This window comes from Nannospalax galili, unplaced genomic scaffold (genome assembly GCF_000622305.1).
Source record: "Nannospalax galili isolate Female #2095 unplaced genomic scaffold, S.galili_v1.0 scaffold336, whole genome shotgun sequence".
Classification (NCBI taxonomy): Eukaryota; Metazoa; Chordata; class Mammalia; order Rodentia; family Spalacidae; genus Nannospalax; species Nannospalax galili.
Genome location: NW_008343385.1, coordinates 4,150,539 through 4,168,338, shown reverse-complemented (window position 1 = coordinate 4,168,338; position 17,800 = coordinate 4,150,539). Strand labels below are relative to the sequence as shown.

General features: G+C 40.8%; 1 protein-coding gene across 1 annotated transcript in view; it reads right to left on the bottom strand.

Moving 5' to 3' along the window:
* Positions 1–6,689: 6,689 nt before the first annotated feature.
* The window catches only part of Slc35f4 (solute carrier family 35 member F4), a 293,950-nt gene continuing 282,839 nt past the window's right edge, over positions 6,690–17,800 (bottom strand). The window contains exons 5-8 of the mRNA XM_008839517.3: positions 15,018–15,143; positions 13,056–13,248; positions 9,181–9,270; positions 6,690–7,128 (exon numbers count right to left, since the gene is read on the bottom strand). Coding sequence (XP_008837739.1) covers positions 6,887–7,128; positions 9,181–9,270; positions 13,056–13,248; positions 15,018–15,143 — 651 coding nt within the window. The 3' untranslated portion in view covers positions 6,690–6,886. The remainder of the gene's footprint in view (positions 7,129–9,180; positions 9,271–13,055; positions 13,249–15,017; positions 15,144–17,800) is intronic.

The window sequence follows — 17,800 nt, the reverse complement described above, 5'->3', positions numbered from 1 at the left end:
TCCCAACTAGATGCCATTTATGAAGCTTCTCGACAGCTTGCTAGCCTCTTCCTGGAGACCACTCTTCCTTGAAATGCATCTTTTTTTTTTTTTTTTTTTTTTTTTTTTTTTTTGAGACATGCTCTCCCTGTAGCCCCAGCTGGTCTGGAACTTGCTATGTAGGCCAGGCTGGCCTTGATCTCATAGAGATCCACCTGCCTCTGCCTCATAATTGCCAATATTAAAGGCATGTTGACACCACACTGGGCAAAAAGCATTTTTAAATAATTGACTAAGGTTATATTATTATTACCTATTGACCAAATCTGTCTGGATTTTATCATTCCTATCAGAAACTATGTGACACCTATATACAATGGAAGACTTTTTGAACACATAAAGAATGAAATCCTGTCATGTATGACAACATGGATAGAGCTGAATTTCATTGTGTTAAGTGAAATAAACAACAGAAAAATAAGAACCACCTACAGTCACTCACATGTGAAATATAAAAGAATTGATCTCATGGACTTTGAGAGTAGAATGGTGGTTACAAGAGCCTGGGGAGAGTTGGGGGAGATGAGGGATGGGGAAAGGCTAACCAGTGCATCTTAAGATATAGTTCAATAGAAGTGGAAAGTTTTGGTTACAAGAGACTGATTGTAGATAACAATAATATACTGTATATTTCAAAAAGCTAGGAGAAAAGAGATTGAAAGTTTTCACCATAAAAAATGATAAAGTTTTATCTGGGCATGGTGGTTCGCACCTTTAATTCTAGCACTTGGGATGCAAGACAGGAGGTTTGCCACAAGTTTGAGGCCAGTCTACAAGTGAGTTCCAGGCCAGTCTGAGCTACAGAGTGAGACCCTATTTCAAAAGATCAAAAACCCTGAAACAAATGAATAAATGAAAAGATAAAAGTATTGAGGAGGTACATGTTTTTAACTTGCTTTAAACATTATACGCTGTATACATTTTATCAAACTATCACGTTACATCACTAATATGTACACTTTTAATGTTTTTATACAATAAAGATTAAGTTAAATTAAAAACAGTACTTTAATAAATGCCTGCTTACTACCTAGAGTACTTGTTTCTTTAAATGTTAATTTTATTATTTATTTATTTATTTGTTTGTTTGTTTGTTTGTTTATTTGTGTGTGTGTGTGTGTGTGTGTGTGTGCACGCACGTGCGCTCACGTGAGTACAGGTGCCTGCAGAATACACAGAGGATGTTGGATTCCCTGGAGTTGGAGTTACTCACGGTTGTGAGCTGCTCAGTGTGCGTCTTCTGCAAGATCAGTAACATGGTCTTAATCACTGAGCCATCTCCCCAGCCTTTTACCTACAAGACTTGTGTTGTTAATGTCTTAAGAGTAGTAGACAGCTGTATTACATCCTATGGAATACAATCTGCCTTCTTGTCTGAAACTTAATTATAATAACAAAGGTAAAAGTGGTCTTTTCCAACATCACACCTTCTTTTGTGCTAACTCTCATCAGGGTCTTTTTGCTATTCATTATTCAAATTTCTATGGCTTCTGCATCGGGAAGGAAGGGTAGCCGATGAAAGTTTCTTGCTGGTTTTAACCCACCTAGCTCTTCCCACAGTGTGCCAACTGCCTGCTCCTTCAAACAGCCGCTCTTCTACTACTACCACTTTCTGCCCATGGCTGTCAGCTCTCACTTGCCTGGCATGAGCAGTGCTTGGTCTATTTGGTCTTAAAAATATTTATTTATTATTTTATTATTTTATGTGTATGAGTGTGTTGCCTGCATGTATGTAAGTACACCAATGTCATGCAATGCCTGTGGAGGTCAGAAGAAAGTGTTGAATCCCCTGGAACTGGAGTTAAGGCTGGTTGCCAGCCACCATGCGGGTGCTGGGAACCAAACCCAGGTCCTCTGCAAGAGCAGCCAGTGCTCTTAACTGCTGAGCCATCTCTCCAGCTCCAGTGTATTTGGTCTTTACTGACAGATTCCAACCAAATAATTGTCTCTTTCTAAGATGATTCTACCCTCCCATTGTTCCCTCTGCTACAATATAAGCAGTAGAACTTCCAAAACTCTTCTATATTGAAATGCTGACTCCAAAAATGTTATTAAGGAGACTGGAGAGATACATACATGCAGGCAATACACTCACAAATATAAAATAAAAATAATAAATGAAATATTTAAAAAATGTTTTTAGGAAGAGGGCATTCTGGAAGGTAATCAAGCCTCACAAATGGGCTTGGTGCCTTTACAAGAGAGGCTCAAGAGTGTTTATTCACCCCTTTCACCATGTGAGAATGTGCCAAGAATACACCTTCTATGAATCAGAAGGCAGTCTCTCACCAGACATGGCTCTTTGGTCTTGGCTTTTCCAGTCTCCAATACTATGAGAGATATATACTTCTTTTTTCCCTCCCTCCCTCCCTCTCTTCCTTCCTTTTTTTTTTCCTTTCTTTCTTTCTTTTTTTTTTTTTGTTGAGACAGGGTCTCCTTGTAGCCCCAGCTGGCCTAGAACTCTCTATGTAGATCAGACTGATCTGTATCTCACTGGATTCATGGTGCGTGCTGCCACACCTGGCCCCAAATGGACTAACATACCCTTGAAGCAAGGGATTCTTTACCTGTTAGAGCCATACCAGCCAAAAGAAATACAATGTAAGCGACAGATGCAAGCTACTTATGTGAGTTGAATTTTTCCGTTAGCTACATTCAGTAAATGAACCAAGGCTGGTGATGTAGCTCAGTGGTAGAATACTTGCTTAGCATGTGTATGGCCCTGGTCCAATCCACACCACTAAAAATAAAATAAAAAGAAACAGACGAAGTTGACTTTTAAAGATACATTTTAGTTAACCTAGTATATCCCCAAATAGTCTCATTTCAGTATGCAATGAGTGTAATGCTAAATGAAGTAGTTTGTATTTCTTTTTGAAAAGATAAAGTCTTCCAAACCCAATGTGTGACACAGTACACCTCAATTGGCATTTGTCATATTTCAAGAGCCATATGTGCCTGGTACCTAATGCACAGGACTGTGTGATTCAGATCCTATAAACTCCTTGAATTTATTCTAAAATAAAGTGGCTCAGCTCTATCAGGGTTCTTGGAAGAGTCACTGAAGTTTGTCCTTGAAGCTGAGGTTAAAGACGCTTGCTCTTAGACTTCCCAAACCTTCAGAGGGATCTGGTCCTGTCTCCAGCCAGTTGCCTTAACCCTGACCACACACACAGGACATGCTGCTAACTACACTAAAGCCTGGGGCCCCACTCCTGCCTTTGGGCTCTTGGCACCAGCACCCCACACCATTACCCCTTAACTCTTCCTCTTCTTGCTTCACTTCCATTGCCACAGAAATAAAGGAGAAAATTCAAGGAAACAAAAAGAATTACAGTTAATAGAGACTTCTTGTTTTATCTTGCCAGAGATAAACCAGCGGGGTCTGCACCAGGTGTTTTTTTGTGTTTCTGACAGGGGTTTATGGATCAGCAAGAAAGGGGATTTGTACTTAAATATCGGAACATTCTAATGCTCTGCTGGATGTATGGCTCACTCTTTTATCCCAAGCACCATCCTTCCAGTCATTTGTTCTCTGGATCTTGACAAAGCACTTGCAAGAAATTAACAGGCGTGCAAAACCTGGATGAGCAAAATTGATTCGTTTATAATCTGTTTGTGAAGAGATCGGAACGTGGTTGAAGTGATTTTAATTTCAGAGCCCAAGTCGCTAGTCTTTTTGTCAGGCAATTAGTTCCATTGGCTGGGCACGAATGCCAGCTGCAAAGTGCCGAGGGGACCAGGCATGGATGCAGCAAGAGCCTGCTACGCTTCCTCCGACCAGCCTTCTTTCGTCCCTCTGGTTTATGTTGGGTAAAATTTTCTGCTTAGCATCATGCTGTATAACTTTGCAAGGGCACAGTGCCATGAAACGTGTGGTCAAAGGACAGGCCTGGGGGCAAAGCTGTGGTTGAAAGTTCCAGACAAGGACCTGGACGGAGCAAACCAGACCTAGCAGGACCTTTGCTTCTGATTTTCTGGGCGTGCTAAGATAATCACTTGTTATCTTATTTTTTCAGCAACCTAAAATTACAGTTATTACTGTCTTAGTTTGATAATTTTGAAATTGAGAGTCAGAGAGGCTAGTCATTTGCCAGAGTCACACCTCTAAGAAGGGTGTTTTCCAGTTCATGCATGGGTGCTCTTATCCCTGAATTGTGATGGCCACTCAGTAACCCACAGAGGCCACTGCCTCAGGGAAACAACCGAGGTTTCCACTAGAGGCCTCAGCAAGGTGCTTCCCCCCCAGAGCAGGACCTGGCCTGCTTCCTCAAGTGTCCTCCAGACCCAACCGAATCAGACAGCATAGACACAACCATACTTGTTCAGTGACTGAAATGCTTCATCTCATTTGATTCTCATGATGACTATCCGAGGAAATAAGGAAAGACATTATTGTCCTTGCTTATGATTACTTGAATTAAAGGGCAAACCTTTAAATCCCAAAAGGTGATCTAAATAAAGCTTTAAATTGCTGCTTTAACTGTCAGGGTGATAGTATCTCTACAAAGCTGGCAAGCTTCTGCAATCCAGGCCTCTTCCTACACAAGGGGTAGTCCCCTTTCTGTAACATGTGGAGTAGTCTAAGATCACAGAAAGTTCCAATCCACGGTTCTGCCCTAAGGGCCAGCAGGGGTCAGTTGACAACAATCTCACATAAAGCCTCACTTCAAGTAACAATAATTTTGAATGAGTGAGTGACTACCATAATGGAAATACTTTCTTAATGTAGGCTGAGTTAATTATGGGAATCAGTCATAGGTTGAATTAGTGCTTTCTAGGGTAGCCGATGTTATCTTTCAAAATGAATCATTCAAAAGAGAAAAACAACTCATTTCTTAAAGATGTCAAAATGCAGTTTTAAATGTCAAGTAATGGCAAGATGCTGAGAGGATTAGTCAGTGATTATGACAATTTAACAGTAATTTAAAAACCAGGCAAGAGCAATGTTTGTACCAATATGGCATTTAAACAGTCAAAACTAACTCTACATAGATAAAGAGCTAATTTAATTTACTAATAACATGCATTTCCTTTGTACCATTTTTTAAATGAAGCTTAAAATGTGTGTGTTATCTGAGTTAATATCGTGCCATCTATCTATACCAGGAGACTGGCAGTGCCTTTTCCAAAAATGATAGAGAAATCAAAGGCTTGACAACTCAAGGTTTTCATTTACCATGATGCCAGCCAGCAAGTGTGGTACTGAGTTCCTCTCTCTTGCCTTGGGGTTTTTTTCTTACTTATACTTTTAGGAAACTGTAGAAAAGAAGAAAAAGGGGAGGAGGAGGAGGAGGAGGAGGAAGAGGAGGAGGAAGAGAAGGAGGAGGAGGAGGAGAATAAGAAGGAGAAGGAGAAGGAGGAAGAGGAGAAAGACAGAGGCTATAAAAACTTGACTTGTCCTAAATTTCCCACAAGTACAGAATATCTTCAGTTGCTAGATGCTAGAACCATCCTCTAGGGGTTGAAGTGCCTTTTATCAATTCAGAGTTGACGTACCTTTTATCAATTCAATACGCTTGTATTTTATGGAAACAGGATAAAAGCTGTGGCACCCTTAACACCTTTCAGTCCCTATTTTAACTAGTCTCATCTGTGAGAATGCAGGTTCCTAAGACTGAGTTCCTGCAGTTCAGGGAGGGGAAAGCTCTAGTGTAAAGTTGGTTTGGATAGCTAGTGAATGATAGTACTATTAACTTAGGCAGGAAGCAGAGAGGAATAACCCTGGGGAAGAGTGATAAATTCAACTGTACTTTTCCTGCATTGAGGCATCCAAGTGAGCTGAAGAAGATGTTCAAATAGTCAGATCTGAAAAAGGACAAACTTGGTCTGTAAAGAATGTTTTTTGAAGTCGTCAATTTGTGGAAGACTGTTGAAGCCATAGGAGCAAGTATGGAATGACATGCTGAGGACAAGGAGTGGACCCAGAGAACCTCAGTGATAGCCGGACCAGCCTAGGAAGAGGAACCCAGAGCAGCTGACTTAGCAGCTGACTTCAAGGTAGAAAAAGAACCAGGAGAAACTGATGGAGCCAATAAGGAGGTGGTGGGTGGAAGATCATCATTTCAGGTGTTTCAGAGTAAGTAAAGAAATAGTTGTAAGTACCATGATTTTGTAGGAGAGAGCCTACTGGTGACTTTCACGAAGACCCTTCTAGAGCAATGAGGAGAGAGAAGGGACATGCAGTGGGTTGAAGAGAGAACGGGAGTTAGAGATGAACTGAGAGAAAATGTAGACAGTTCTTTCTAGAAATGTGGCTGTGAGGGACTTCAGAGATGCCTGATGTCCTTTCCCTACTTCACTATTTTGCAATGTTTCCCTCTCAGAGATGTCAGTGAGTTACTCAAAGCATTGTGGGAGTGCATATGGGTTGTTTCTGTCTTTACACCTTCACTGTGCACAGTGTAGGTCTTGTGTAGAGAGGTGTTCTGTTGGTATTTAACAACTTTCTAGCTTTCAAACTTTAAGACTCTTACTGGACTCAAATAAATATGAAACGCATCATTTATTTTCTTAATGAAAAGGTCTCAGTTTCATTTAAGAAAATGATGAAAAGTCTGTGATTCAACTGAATCACATTTTTAGGAAATTTTTTGAGTTGTGAAGAGAAACTTCCTGCCAAGTAGAATAAACAGAACACAGAAAATGTGTTTTAATAGAAAATTTTATTATGATTATTTACATCAGTTCCTGGATATGCATATAAATGTAAACTTTTATTGTTGGCATTGTTTCACATATGGTTTATCCAAATTCAGAGTTGATACTGTCATTTGAGTGTACAGGTTGTGAGAAAATTTTATATTCACAGAATATACATATATGTGCATCTAAATCGTGTCTCTCTTTAAGCCAGCGGAATGGACACGGTCCCGTTGGCCCTGCTTCTGCTCCGCAGGTGCACGCTGACATCAGTCAGGTCCTCCACGTGCTCCTCGCTCTTCTTCTCTTTCAAGCTGTTGATGAACCTCAGGGTGATTTCATCCCACTCCTCAGGCAGTAGCATTAGAAGAAACCCAATGCAGATAATGATGGTGGCAGCCAGGCGGACCACATTGAATATCACCTCCTGCTTCAAGAGATCCACAGCTGGGGAAGGAAGCATTACACTAGTCACACCCTATGGCTGTTTCCAAGTTTCCCTAAAAACAAGTGACCAAAATCAGTGCTACTTCTTAAGACTCCCAAATGCCAGCTTTATTCCCCAGCACTATCCACATTTGCTTCCTGTTATTTCTCTCTAAATCATTCTTGTTTTTCTAGGCTTAGCTCAGGTTCCACGCATCTTGACGCAGCAACCTCTCCATTTTTTCTTTTAGCACTTTTCCAGAGCATGCCTTCACCCTTCTCCAGTCACAGTGGGCCAGTGCTGAATTTTCAAAGAGTCAAACTTGTGCGTGTCTTGGTCTTTGTATTTGCTGTTCTTTTTCAGGGTTTAATTGAGGTGAAATTAATATAGTATAAAATTAACAATTTAAAGTGAATTTAGTAACATTTAGCACTCTCAAAATGTTGTCTAATCATCCTCTCCCTGGTCCAAAAACATCTCTGTCACTTCAAAATAAAACCCGTCCCCTTTAAGCAGTTACTCCCTACTCCCCAGCCTCTGACATTCATCTGTCTTCTTCTTCTGTGGATTTACCTACTCTGGATGCTTCATACAAATGGACTCATACCATGTCTGACTTTTTAGAGCCTTCTTTTATTTAGCACAATGTTTTAAAAGTTCATGCATCTACTGTACGTATATCAATACTTCATTGCTTTTATGGCTGAATACCAGTCTGTGTGTCCCAATTTGTTTATCTGTTCATTTGGTGAACAAGGGGGCATCTCTCCCTTTTGCCCATTATGGGATAGTTTCAAGGACAGTTTCAAAACCTGACTTTCAGAATTTGCTTGGAATATACCTAGGAGTGGACTCGTCTGTCACCCACTTTCTATATTCGACCTTTTTATATTTGATTTCCTTCCCTCCTCATATCCCTCTTCATCCAACTGAACTATCCCTTAGATCTCTGTCAAAGGGCTTCCTCTGAGAACCCTTTTGGATGCCTCTCCTGTGCCTTGCCACTCAGAGCATTAAGTGCACACACCTGTCAGAGCAATTGTTTCCCTGTATTATAGTTATTCCGTTTCTCTGGTTCCATTCATGACTCTGAAGGTAGGAATTATGCCTTATTCAGGATCTGTCACCAGTGATAGCATATTCCTGACACTTGCAAAGTCATCAGAAGTTATTTCTCAAATGAGTGAATCTATGGATGAATAAATAAACTTCTTTGCAACTTTGCTTTTCTCTGAATGTCTTATAGCACTCGGAGTCTGTCTCACACAAGTTTACATTCAATAACAAATGATTGGTAAAGATCCTAGTTGTTTTGTTATGTTTGCTTTCTTTTTGAAGTTCAGTTGTAAGGTTTATAAGAGAGCAATGATGTAATTTCTTTTCCTTTCTTGTTTACGGCCCTGATCACATAATAAGTGCTCAGGAGACATTTGCTGTTTGTCCTGAAGGGAAGAAAGATGGGTACTCAAGACTCGGAAGCACAGGATTTTAAAGTTGGAATGACTAGTCACCAGATAAACTCATTATCATTATACGGTCACTGGCAGGTTTCACTAGAAAGCTTGTCCCAGAAAAATATTAAGAGCTTTTCCTCTTGCCCCTGAAGTGAGTCATCTGCCTTTCCTGGAGGGCCACCTGCTCATCCCCCAGGGGAAGCTTCTGAGCTCCCCATGGATAGTCTGATGGGGAGCCAACACCCTGTACATTGCTTGCACTTTCATTAGTGACGTTTTCTTCAGAGTCCTGTGCCGGGATGCCTTTTGTTTCCATAGGACTTCCTCTAAAAATACCACAAAATTAGGTTGTCAGGGAGATTACATGAAACCCAAATGATACATTTGGTATTTAATTCTAAAAGCAGGACCAAGTAAAAACAGTGTTTTTGTAGCTGCAAAATTTAAATGTGCTACATAGTTACTCTCTTGTCTGCCACCTTCATGATATTTAAAAACATCTTCCGAGAGAAGGGACATAATTCTCGATTGCTAGAAGAAACAAGTCAGAGCATAAAGCAAACATGAGCAGGTAGCATTGTGGTGGTCAGACCTGCACGGACCACATTGTACCAGTACCTGCATTTCCAGGGACGCTGAGCACTGTCCCAATGGAGATGAGGATTGGATATGTTAGTACTACTCCGACATTCACCAGGATGTTGAAGGCTGTAAAATAAAGGGAATACACAGCATGAAGGGTTGTTGTTATGCTGACCTCGTCATGTAAAAGAATCAGCATCTTTACTAAACATGCCTTCTTAAGTGTCTGTATTTTTGTTCAATCTTGTTGTGGAGCTGGGTACATGAACAGCCTGACTGAATCAGTCATATTCTTTGGATCGCTTCTGCACTCTGCTTTCTTGAGCTCTTGCCAGCTGGCTGGCAAAGGTGTGTGGAAGAGGGAAAGTCATCAATTCTCCACACTGCATGGAGCCCTGGAAGGGCAGGCTGGGGCCAGCCAGAGGTTGAAAGCAGGCTACTGATTGAAGTTTGATGCTTCATTCCTTGTTACTTTGCCAACTTATGTCTTAATCCTGTGCAATTTCAAAGCTCTAGTGTTATTGTCTAAAGGAAGGTTTGTCCAAGGACAGCAGATGCTGTGTTTGCTCCTTTCTCTCAAAGTCAATAAATTAGGATGGATTCAGTGTACTGCTCAGTCCCAGGGTCAGCTTTCCCACCCTGACTGTACACAGGTATAGCCTGATGCTCCTTAATTAATATAATACCATTGGGCCTCTTTAGTTAAAAAGACTATTGTTTAAAATAATCATCTATCCCCATCATAAATTTCCCAAATTATATTTCCAAAATTCATAAATTACAGACCATCATTTTAATAGAATTCAATTAATTTTTTCAGGGGTTGGATAGATGATTATTGACAAGTACAAAAAGTCCTTTAATCTGAGATGGGCTCTATAACACAGCTGAAGTATGTTGCCCATCTCTCTGAAGGTTCTAGACCCAAAGAAGGTTCTAGAATCGTTCCGGTGAAGATGATGTGTATTTTTCTATTGTCATCTATAATTAGGCCCACTAGCTTAGTTATCTGGAGTCACTTGTGTCTGGCAATTAGAGACAATGGATTTGACTCTCATAAGACTCACGGGTATGCAATAGCCCTGATAATCTGGGGCGTGGAGGGGACCCTCCTAGGTAAATAAATGCACTTCCTTCACAGCAAGGCTCAAATGTGAATGAACATTCTAGCACTTTAAATCTCTCCTTACTTTCAGGGAATCAGATGTGGAAAATTTTTAACAAGTCAGGAATTTCCTAAATGTATCAAAGCTCTGCTGAACTCAATTGCCATTTTATTGACTGAACTGTCTATTTTGGCAGATTGAATGAAAGCGATGGCATTTCAAGAGCTGAACCCTTCTCACTCAGCAAGAGCCAGGTAGTTTCTATAAACCGAGATGTCTGTTTTTCCTTAGCTCTTAGATAGCACACTTACATTTTTTGACAGTCTAAGTAAAAGACTATCTAATTCAATGTGTTATCTCTAGTGTGGGGTCCAGTCCAAGTTTAAGTGCAATTCAGATATGCCGCATGAAGGGATGAGGCTGCTCTGTATTTAGACTAAGACAACTCCTTGGAAGATAGATCACACCGTAGCTGTAAGAGATGTGGGAGTTCAGAGCATACACTGGTGGTGTCTTCAGCTCTGCCTCTCAGACTAGCCCCAGCTAGCTCATATCAGATTCCACTGGAGAAGAGAGGGAAGGAAATAAAAACTTAAGACTGGGAGCATGGAGAATTCTAAAGCCCTGGAGTATGTAACACAGTCAGGGGAGGGGCTGTTGCTTCAATTTGTCACAGCTCAGCTTTGACACAGTGATCTGTGCCATGCACTGGTGGTCCTGATGGAGTAGCTGCAGTGCTAGCTGGTACCATGCCTGGTAAGTGTAAAAATATACTGCTTGCAGAATCCAGGGTCTGTCTGCCATGGTGGCCCCAGCCTGTGTGGGCTTACATAGGAACAGATATTAGATGTGCCAGTCATTCACATTGATGGAGGGCTACTTTACAGAAGGCAGAAACCCTATGTGCATACACCTGTTCAAAAGTCAGTGAAATATTGGTCATACATGTCCCCTGTTATGTTGTTTCTGGCCAGGAAGTAATCTGAGCACATTTAAAAAATTTATTTTTTATTTTTATTTTATGTGTACAAGTGTATTGCCTGCATGTATGAGTGCACCCATGTCGTGCAATGCTGTGGAGGTCAGAAGAGGGCTTCGATTCCCCTGGAACTGGAGTTAAGGATGGTTTGTAGCCACCATGTAGGTGCTGGGAATCAAACCCAGGTCCTCTGCAAGAGCAGTCAGTGCTCTTAACCGCTGAGCCAACTCTCCAGCCTGAACACTTTTAATTAGGATACTTTGGTCTTATGGCAAAGTATTGACTTCCAAATAACTGTTATTGACTTTCACTCAACTTAGCAGAGGTAATGGGAGATGATAACCATACTGTTTGATCCTTGAAAAGTACAGCTCCAGGGACCAACAATTAATGCTTGATTCTTCTCTTGAGTGTTTCTTGTTTAAGACCTTCCCTGAGAGACTTGGGCTGGAGTGGAAAAAGAGGAGCCAATCAATAACCTTGCTGGAATTAGGACGTTTGTCTCTTGGAACTGAAGTGCTTCTATTATTTCAGATGTCACCTTTGTTTAGAAGGTCATGGGAAGAGTAGCAGAGGTCCTGCAGGGCGAGCGTGGTGGGTAAGTGTGGAGAGAGTGCATGACCTTGGGCAATATGTGGAAATAGAGCAATGAGAATGATTGTAACACTAAGGCCTTGGGCTAACACTAGGGTCTTGGGTTCTGGTTTTTTTTTTTTTGGGTGCTTGGGCAAAGAGGAGGACAATACTTTTTAGACTCTTTTTACATCATGTATTAGCTACTAAGGCACACAGTTTGAAAGTGGGAGCCTGGAACTCAATGAGGTACACAGTATATGTGTTCCAGGAGGGAAAGACTCCAGGTGATTTTCACTTGGTTCTTGACTAGGCACAATCTACTTATTCAGGGCCACTGAGTTTAGCATACACTACATTCTCTCTCCCGGTAAGCACTTCCTAGTGTAAACTCTGCCTCCATACTTAGTAGAGCTATTTAATATGCAGATGTAAGCCAGTCACTTCTGACTCAAAGAAGAAGTGGATATTAAACTCAATCCCCTGGGGCTGGAGAGATGGCTCAGCGGTTAAGGGCACTTGGCTGCTCTTGCAAAGGACCCAGGTTCGGTTCCCAGTACCCACATGGTAGCTAACAACCATCCATAACTCCAGTTCCAGGAGATCTGACGCCCTCTTCTGACCTCTGTGGGCATTGTATGACACAGGTTCACATGCATGAATGCAGGTAGTACACTCATACACATAAAATATAAATAATAAAATATTTAAACCCAGCTCCTTCAAGATGGCTTTCCAACTTCATGATCTGTTTCCCTCTTGAATGCCATCTCTCCCTCCCTCTATTTCTCCCTCCCTCCTGTCAGCTGAACCTAATGCTCTGACTACTTGGTCTTTTTGGCTGTTAGCCTGAGTCTTTAACGGCTATGCCAGCTCTCCAGCCCTCTCTGGCTACGTTGAGCACGGAGCCCCTTGAATGCACCATCCATTCTCACTTTTGTCTGACAGATCACGCACATATGGAGCATAATAACTCACACAGCACATCGTGAAGACTGGAAGAGGCTGCCTGAAAGGCCAATGATGAACAGAGTGATCTGGGCTTCTGGCTGAACATGCTAATCCATGGGAGCCACACCATGGACAGCTCCCAGCTAATCGCATAAGAGACTACCAAGAACCTTCCACATATTCAATGACAGTAACCAATGCAAGTTTGGGCAACAGAGCACAGAAGTACCAAAGAGAGTAATCCTACCACCACCATCTGTCCAAGGAAAGGCCAAGTGACACAGAGAAGGGCAGGCGCTTACCCAACCACAGCCCTGCCATCCCACAGAGACAGCCCCAGGGCAGAGCTGCAAAGGAAGACCAGTGCTCCACTTTGGTGAAATAGAGGATGACGGGGGTGAAGGAGATGAAGATCAGATTGAAGAAACCCAAGGTGGAAACGAAGTGTGCAGCTTCACCAAAGTTTGCACTTCCAAGGAACATCTTAAACAGAACCTGGAACAGGAAAGAAACTCTTCAGCCACAGTGTGAGACTTTCCTGCAGGAGAAGGGTAAGTTCTGTTGCTTCTCTTTTCCCTGCCATCTTCATGCCACTAAATGGACTATAGACACAAGGAATTAAAATGCCCCATATTCTTCATATGTTGAAGCAATTGGCATGAGGTGAATTTTTTGTCGTGCTGTAAATTTCTTGGGGGTGCTGTGCAATATGCAAGGCAAAAGCATCAGGATAGGAATAGGGTGAAGGATAAATAAGAATTAGATAAGCCCCCCCAAATCTAGAGTCAAGGTGCCATCAATTCTTCCTTGTAGGCACAGGATTTATGGCATCCTTATTATGACAGATACAGAAAACTAAATGGGACAGACAGCCCGTCATCAGGCTCTTGAGAGAAATAATAATGCCTTGGATTTAGAAAAACGTCTTCACAAACATTTGTTGCTGTCTGGATTAAAAAACAATTTCTTTTTCTTGATTTTAAGGCTGTGTGAAGAGGCAGATGACAGGGAAAGTGAGGGCTATCATGCACTCGCAGAATAGGCAGAAAGAGGAAGCCAGGTCTGAAGGCCATGTTTCTTGGCTTCTTATCCCCTTTTCCTTTTACTAATCTTCTAAGAAATATTATGAAATGCAACATATTGTGTCTGCCTGGAATAAGGGTACAGGTAAGATTTTGAGTATATTAACAAATATTACCTCTCCCAGAATGGATATATTCTGTAACCTGGTCAGAATTCTCTCTATAAGCTAGCCATCCTGGATTCATAGCAATTCCAAACATTGCTTTGAATTTTAACTGAATATATTACTTTTTCTCTTGGAAGACTTTATCATGCTGGGGTTTGGTCAAATAAGACATCTTAGTAGCATTTCCATTGGGAAAGTTAGACACACATGATAAATGAATGAGCACTTGTCAAGCTTGGCACACGGAAGCAATTAGCCAAGAAATGTGAATATGGAAATAGACTTTGACCTTATGAACTACAGTGGTGGTAAATAATCAAAGAAGGCTTCCAGGAGGGATGCAGAGGTCATTTCTATCTTTCAGAGTCTCTCTCTCTCTCTCTCCTCTTACCTCTCTCCTCATTTTATTGAAACATGGGGAGAGGTAAAATTGGAATCACCCTTTATAGACATCCAGAAAGTTGATTCTTAAGAGTTGAGCTTTGTTGGGATAACCTTTTAGATTTGCTTCCAGAGTCCTTGCTTCTGAAGTTAAGTGCATGACCCTCAATAACATTTTCATGGATGACAGGGGATTCCAAGGGAGAAAGTACAGAGAGTCCATACAGAAGAGCTGTGTCTTCATTTTGCTAGACACGGACTCCCTGTGGTATGGGGTCCCTATGTAGCAAACAGCAAGCTCTCAAAGGACAGCTTGTTTAAAATTCCTTACATCTCCACGGAGTTAAAAATCATAGCCACATAGTTAAATGAAAATAATCCACAAGGGGAGAAAACACTTTCTTTTACATTCCTGCTGTAACTACCTGATAACTAGAGGGTACTTAGCTCCTTTACTTCTTGGCTATATGATCTTGGAAAACTGCTTAATATTTCAAAGCTTCCATATCATAAGGATATGTCAACATAAGTTAATTTTCTGTCAGATGCCCACCACACAGCAAGTACTGAACACATAGTACTTACTATTATTTAATGCATCTAGCCAAGGTTTTCATTGTACTTACTAATGTTAGTGCTTAAGTGTAAGCTGTGAGTGACAGTTGACTACGGTAAAGGAAGGCACAGCACATACCTTATACAGTGCAGATGTAGAGGCTGAGCCCACTGCAAATGCCACACCTATGATGGAGTCGGCGTGAAAATTGTCTGCATATGCCATCATGACGATTCCGGTGATTGCCATTATTGCAGCAACTATCTGTCAAATAGAATGGAAAGAAACAGAAAATGTTATGCATTCCTATCCCAGATCAAGCAATCCAAGGCCTCAGAAAAGCTTCTGAGTACTTCCTCAAGTCTAAGTACTTCTTCTTCCATCAATGTTTAGATTTAATAAGGGTCAGTATCAAAAATAAATCAGTATGCTCATGAAACACCCAGACATGGGCTATATAAAGCTGTGCACATTCTGATTAAAGACCAGTAACTTTTAATTTTTAAGTTCATCTTTCTAGAGATTAATATTCATCTCGATGAAAAGAGTTTAACAGGAAGTCATTTCTAAGTATTTTCATTTCTACTGTGTTTTCTTCAGACAATTTGGCACACATTTCAATGAGTTCCTTTGATCAATACCTATTTCTGAACATGTCCACATCCCCAGGACTTGATGAGGGCACACGATTTCGATTCAGGTAAGAAGGAAAACTTAAGATGGAAAATCTCTCACAGTGACACAGACAGGAGCAAGCTGTGTGCATCTGTCACTTGGAATGTCATGTGAGGCCACTTCTCCCTGTGTCTACATACAGATTAATTCATTTTTAAAGATAAACCACAGAAGAGAATCACATTTAACTATCTTTTATTTTGTTATTACTTTGCTATAGTATCCACTGACTTCATGATGTGAAATATTCATAATTTGACCAAGGTTATAATAGTAAAATGCTGTCTTGCAAAGTTTTATTAATTTTCCTGACCTGGTTCTACCAAAAGGCATTTCAAAGTTACAGCAGACAGTAAAATAAGAGCCCTGCAAGAGGAAACAATGTGCTATTTTCTCACTGACTTTAAAATCAAGACTGACTTTAAAATCAAGACTGACTTTAAAATCAAGAATTTGTGAGGCATTTACACCTGAATGGAGATTAATAGTGTAAAGCTTCAGTTCCGAGTCTTCCTAAGTAAATTCCTCCCACCTAGCTTTTTCACATCTGGGATGTTTAGGGTCATTTTGCATGTTATTAGAGAATGACCTATGATAACAAAATGTGAGTAAAGTCTTGAGGGCAGTGTCGACTGAGTGTGTTCCTGGTGACCTGTAAGTCAGATGCTTCTAAAGTGATGCCACCAAAAGCAAGCACAGGGTGGCCTCGGACTGGCTCTACACTGAAATGCCCTTTATGAAAAACAGTAGGAGCCCTGGAGGATAGGTGCCAACACATCAGCAGTGAAAAACCACCTTTATAACGTGTTGTCTGGAAGGCCACTGACAAGGACTTTTCTCGTGCTAAGTGAATGTCCTCTACTCAGTGCTGTCAGGTGTGTGTTCTTGTTAGATCCCATCTCAGGGTACAGGGAGGAGGCTTTAATACACACACCAGAGCATGCCAGGGACATTTTTCAAATACAAAGGAATAAACTGATAAATAAACATATGAGGAGGGTTATCTAGGTCTGGGAATTCTGTAAGGTACTGCAGCCATTTGGGGCCAGTCATTCAGAGAAACAAAACAACATATTAGCCATTGTGTACTGATTTGCTTTTGTGTTTTAATAATCTTTACCAGCCAAAGTGTTCATATGCACATACAGATTTCCCTTAGAACACTGAATTTGGAAGATTAAAATATTTTAAAAACTTTCTGTTGGTTTGAATATTATGGGACTAACCAACTGCTTTCTAATTGGAGTTAAAGTCCGCTTCATAAGATGGAACCCAGACCTGACATTGATATCGGGTCTAGGAACCTGTGACTAGACAGATCACAGGCCATAGGGGAGAGCTCAATAATACTCTGCTAAATAGATATAGTATTAAACTGACTCCTAACGACTTGTTATATCTATAGATTAATGCATCTCTCAGTTTTCACCAGAGAAGTTTCCTTATGCAGCAGATGGTGATTAACACAGAAACTGGCTAATGTGCAAAGAAAAAAGGCTGTGGAGTGCTTATCACTGAATCGGACACCTATATCAAGCTTCTGCCTCCCAAAACTCAGGGATAAAAAGATTGTAAGAGCCAGAAGGATGAATGACTACAGGGAATAGACTTTTCCAGACAGCTGGGTGGTTACTCATATGAACTCACAGCAATGGTCACAGCATGCACAAGTCCCTCATAAGCTCAAGTCAGGCAAAATGTCAGTATCAATGTGGGAAGGTGGGTAAGGAAACTGAACCCTACTTGAGGAGGTATTGGCAGCTGATGACTGTCAGGAGGGGGAGAGTCAGTCTTGTTTAAGGGTGAGACTCTTGGTTAACCAGGCACCAGTGAATGGGTCCATTCCAAAGGGCATTTGAGGGCACAAGTTTAACGATATAGGCCTTATACATCTAATAGTATACATGAAATTTGGTGGGCGGTAGTAAGGGGATGCAGATGGGAAAGGGGATCTAAACATGGTAAAATATATTGCATGAAATTTGCAAAAATTCAATAAAATTTTTTGGGGGCCACCATCAGTTCTATTTTCTTGATCAAATAATTGTGTGACTACTTAAAATAGGGTTAATAAAACACAGTATTCATCCTAATGAACTTTAACATGGATTTACTGTTTTTATAATATAATATTTATATTTAGTTTATTGTATAATCTATAATTCATGGTAAAATATATTGCATGAAATTTGCAAAAATTCAATAAAATTTTTTGGGGGCCACCATCAGTTCTATTTTCTTGATCA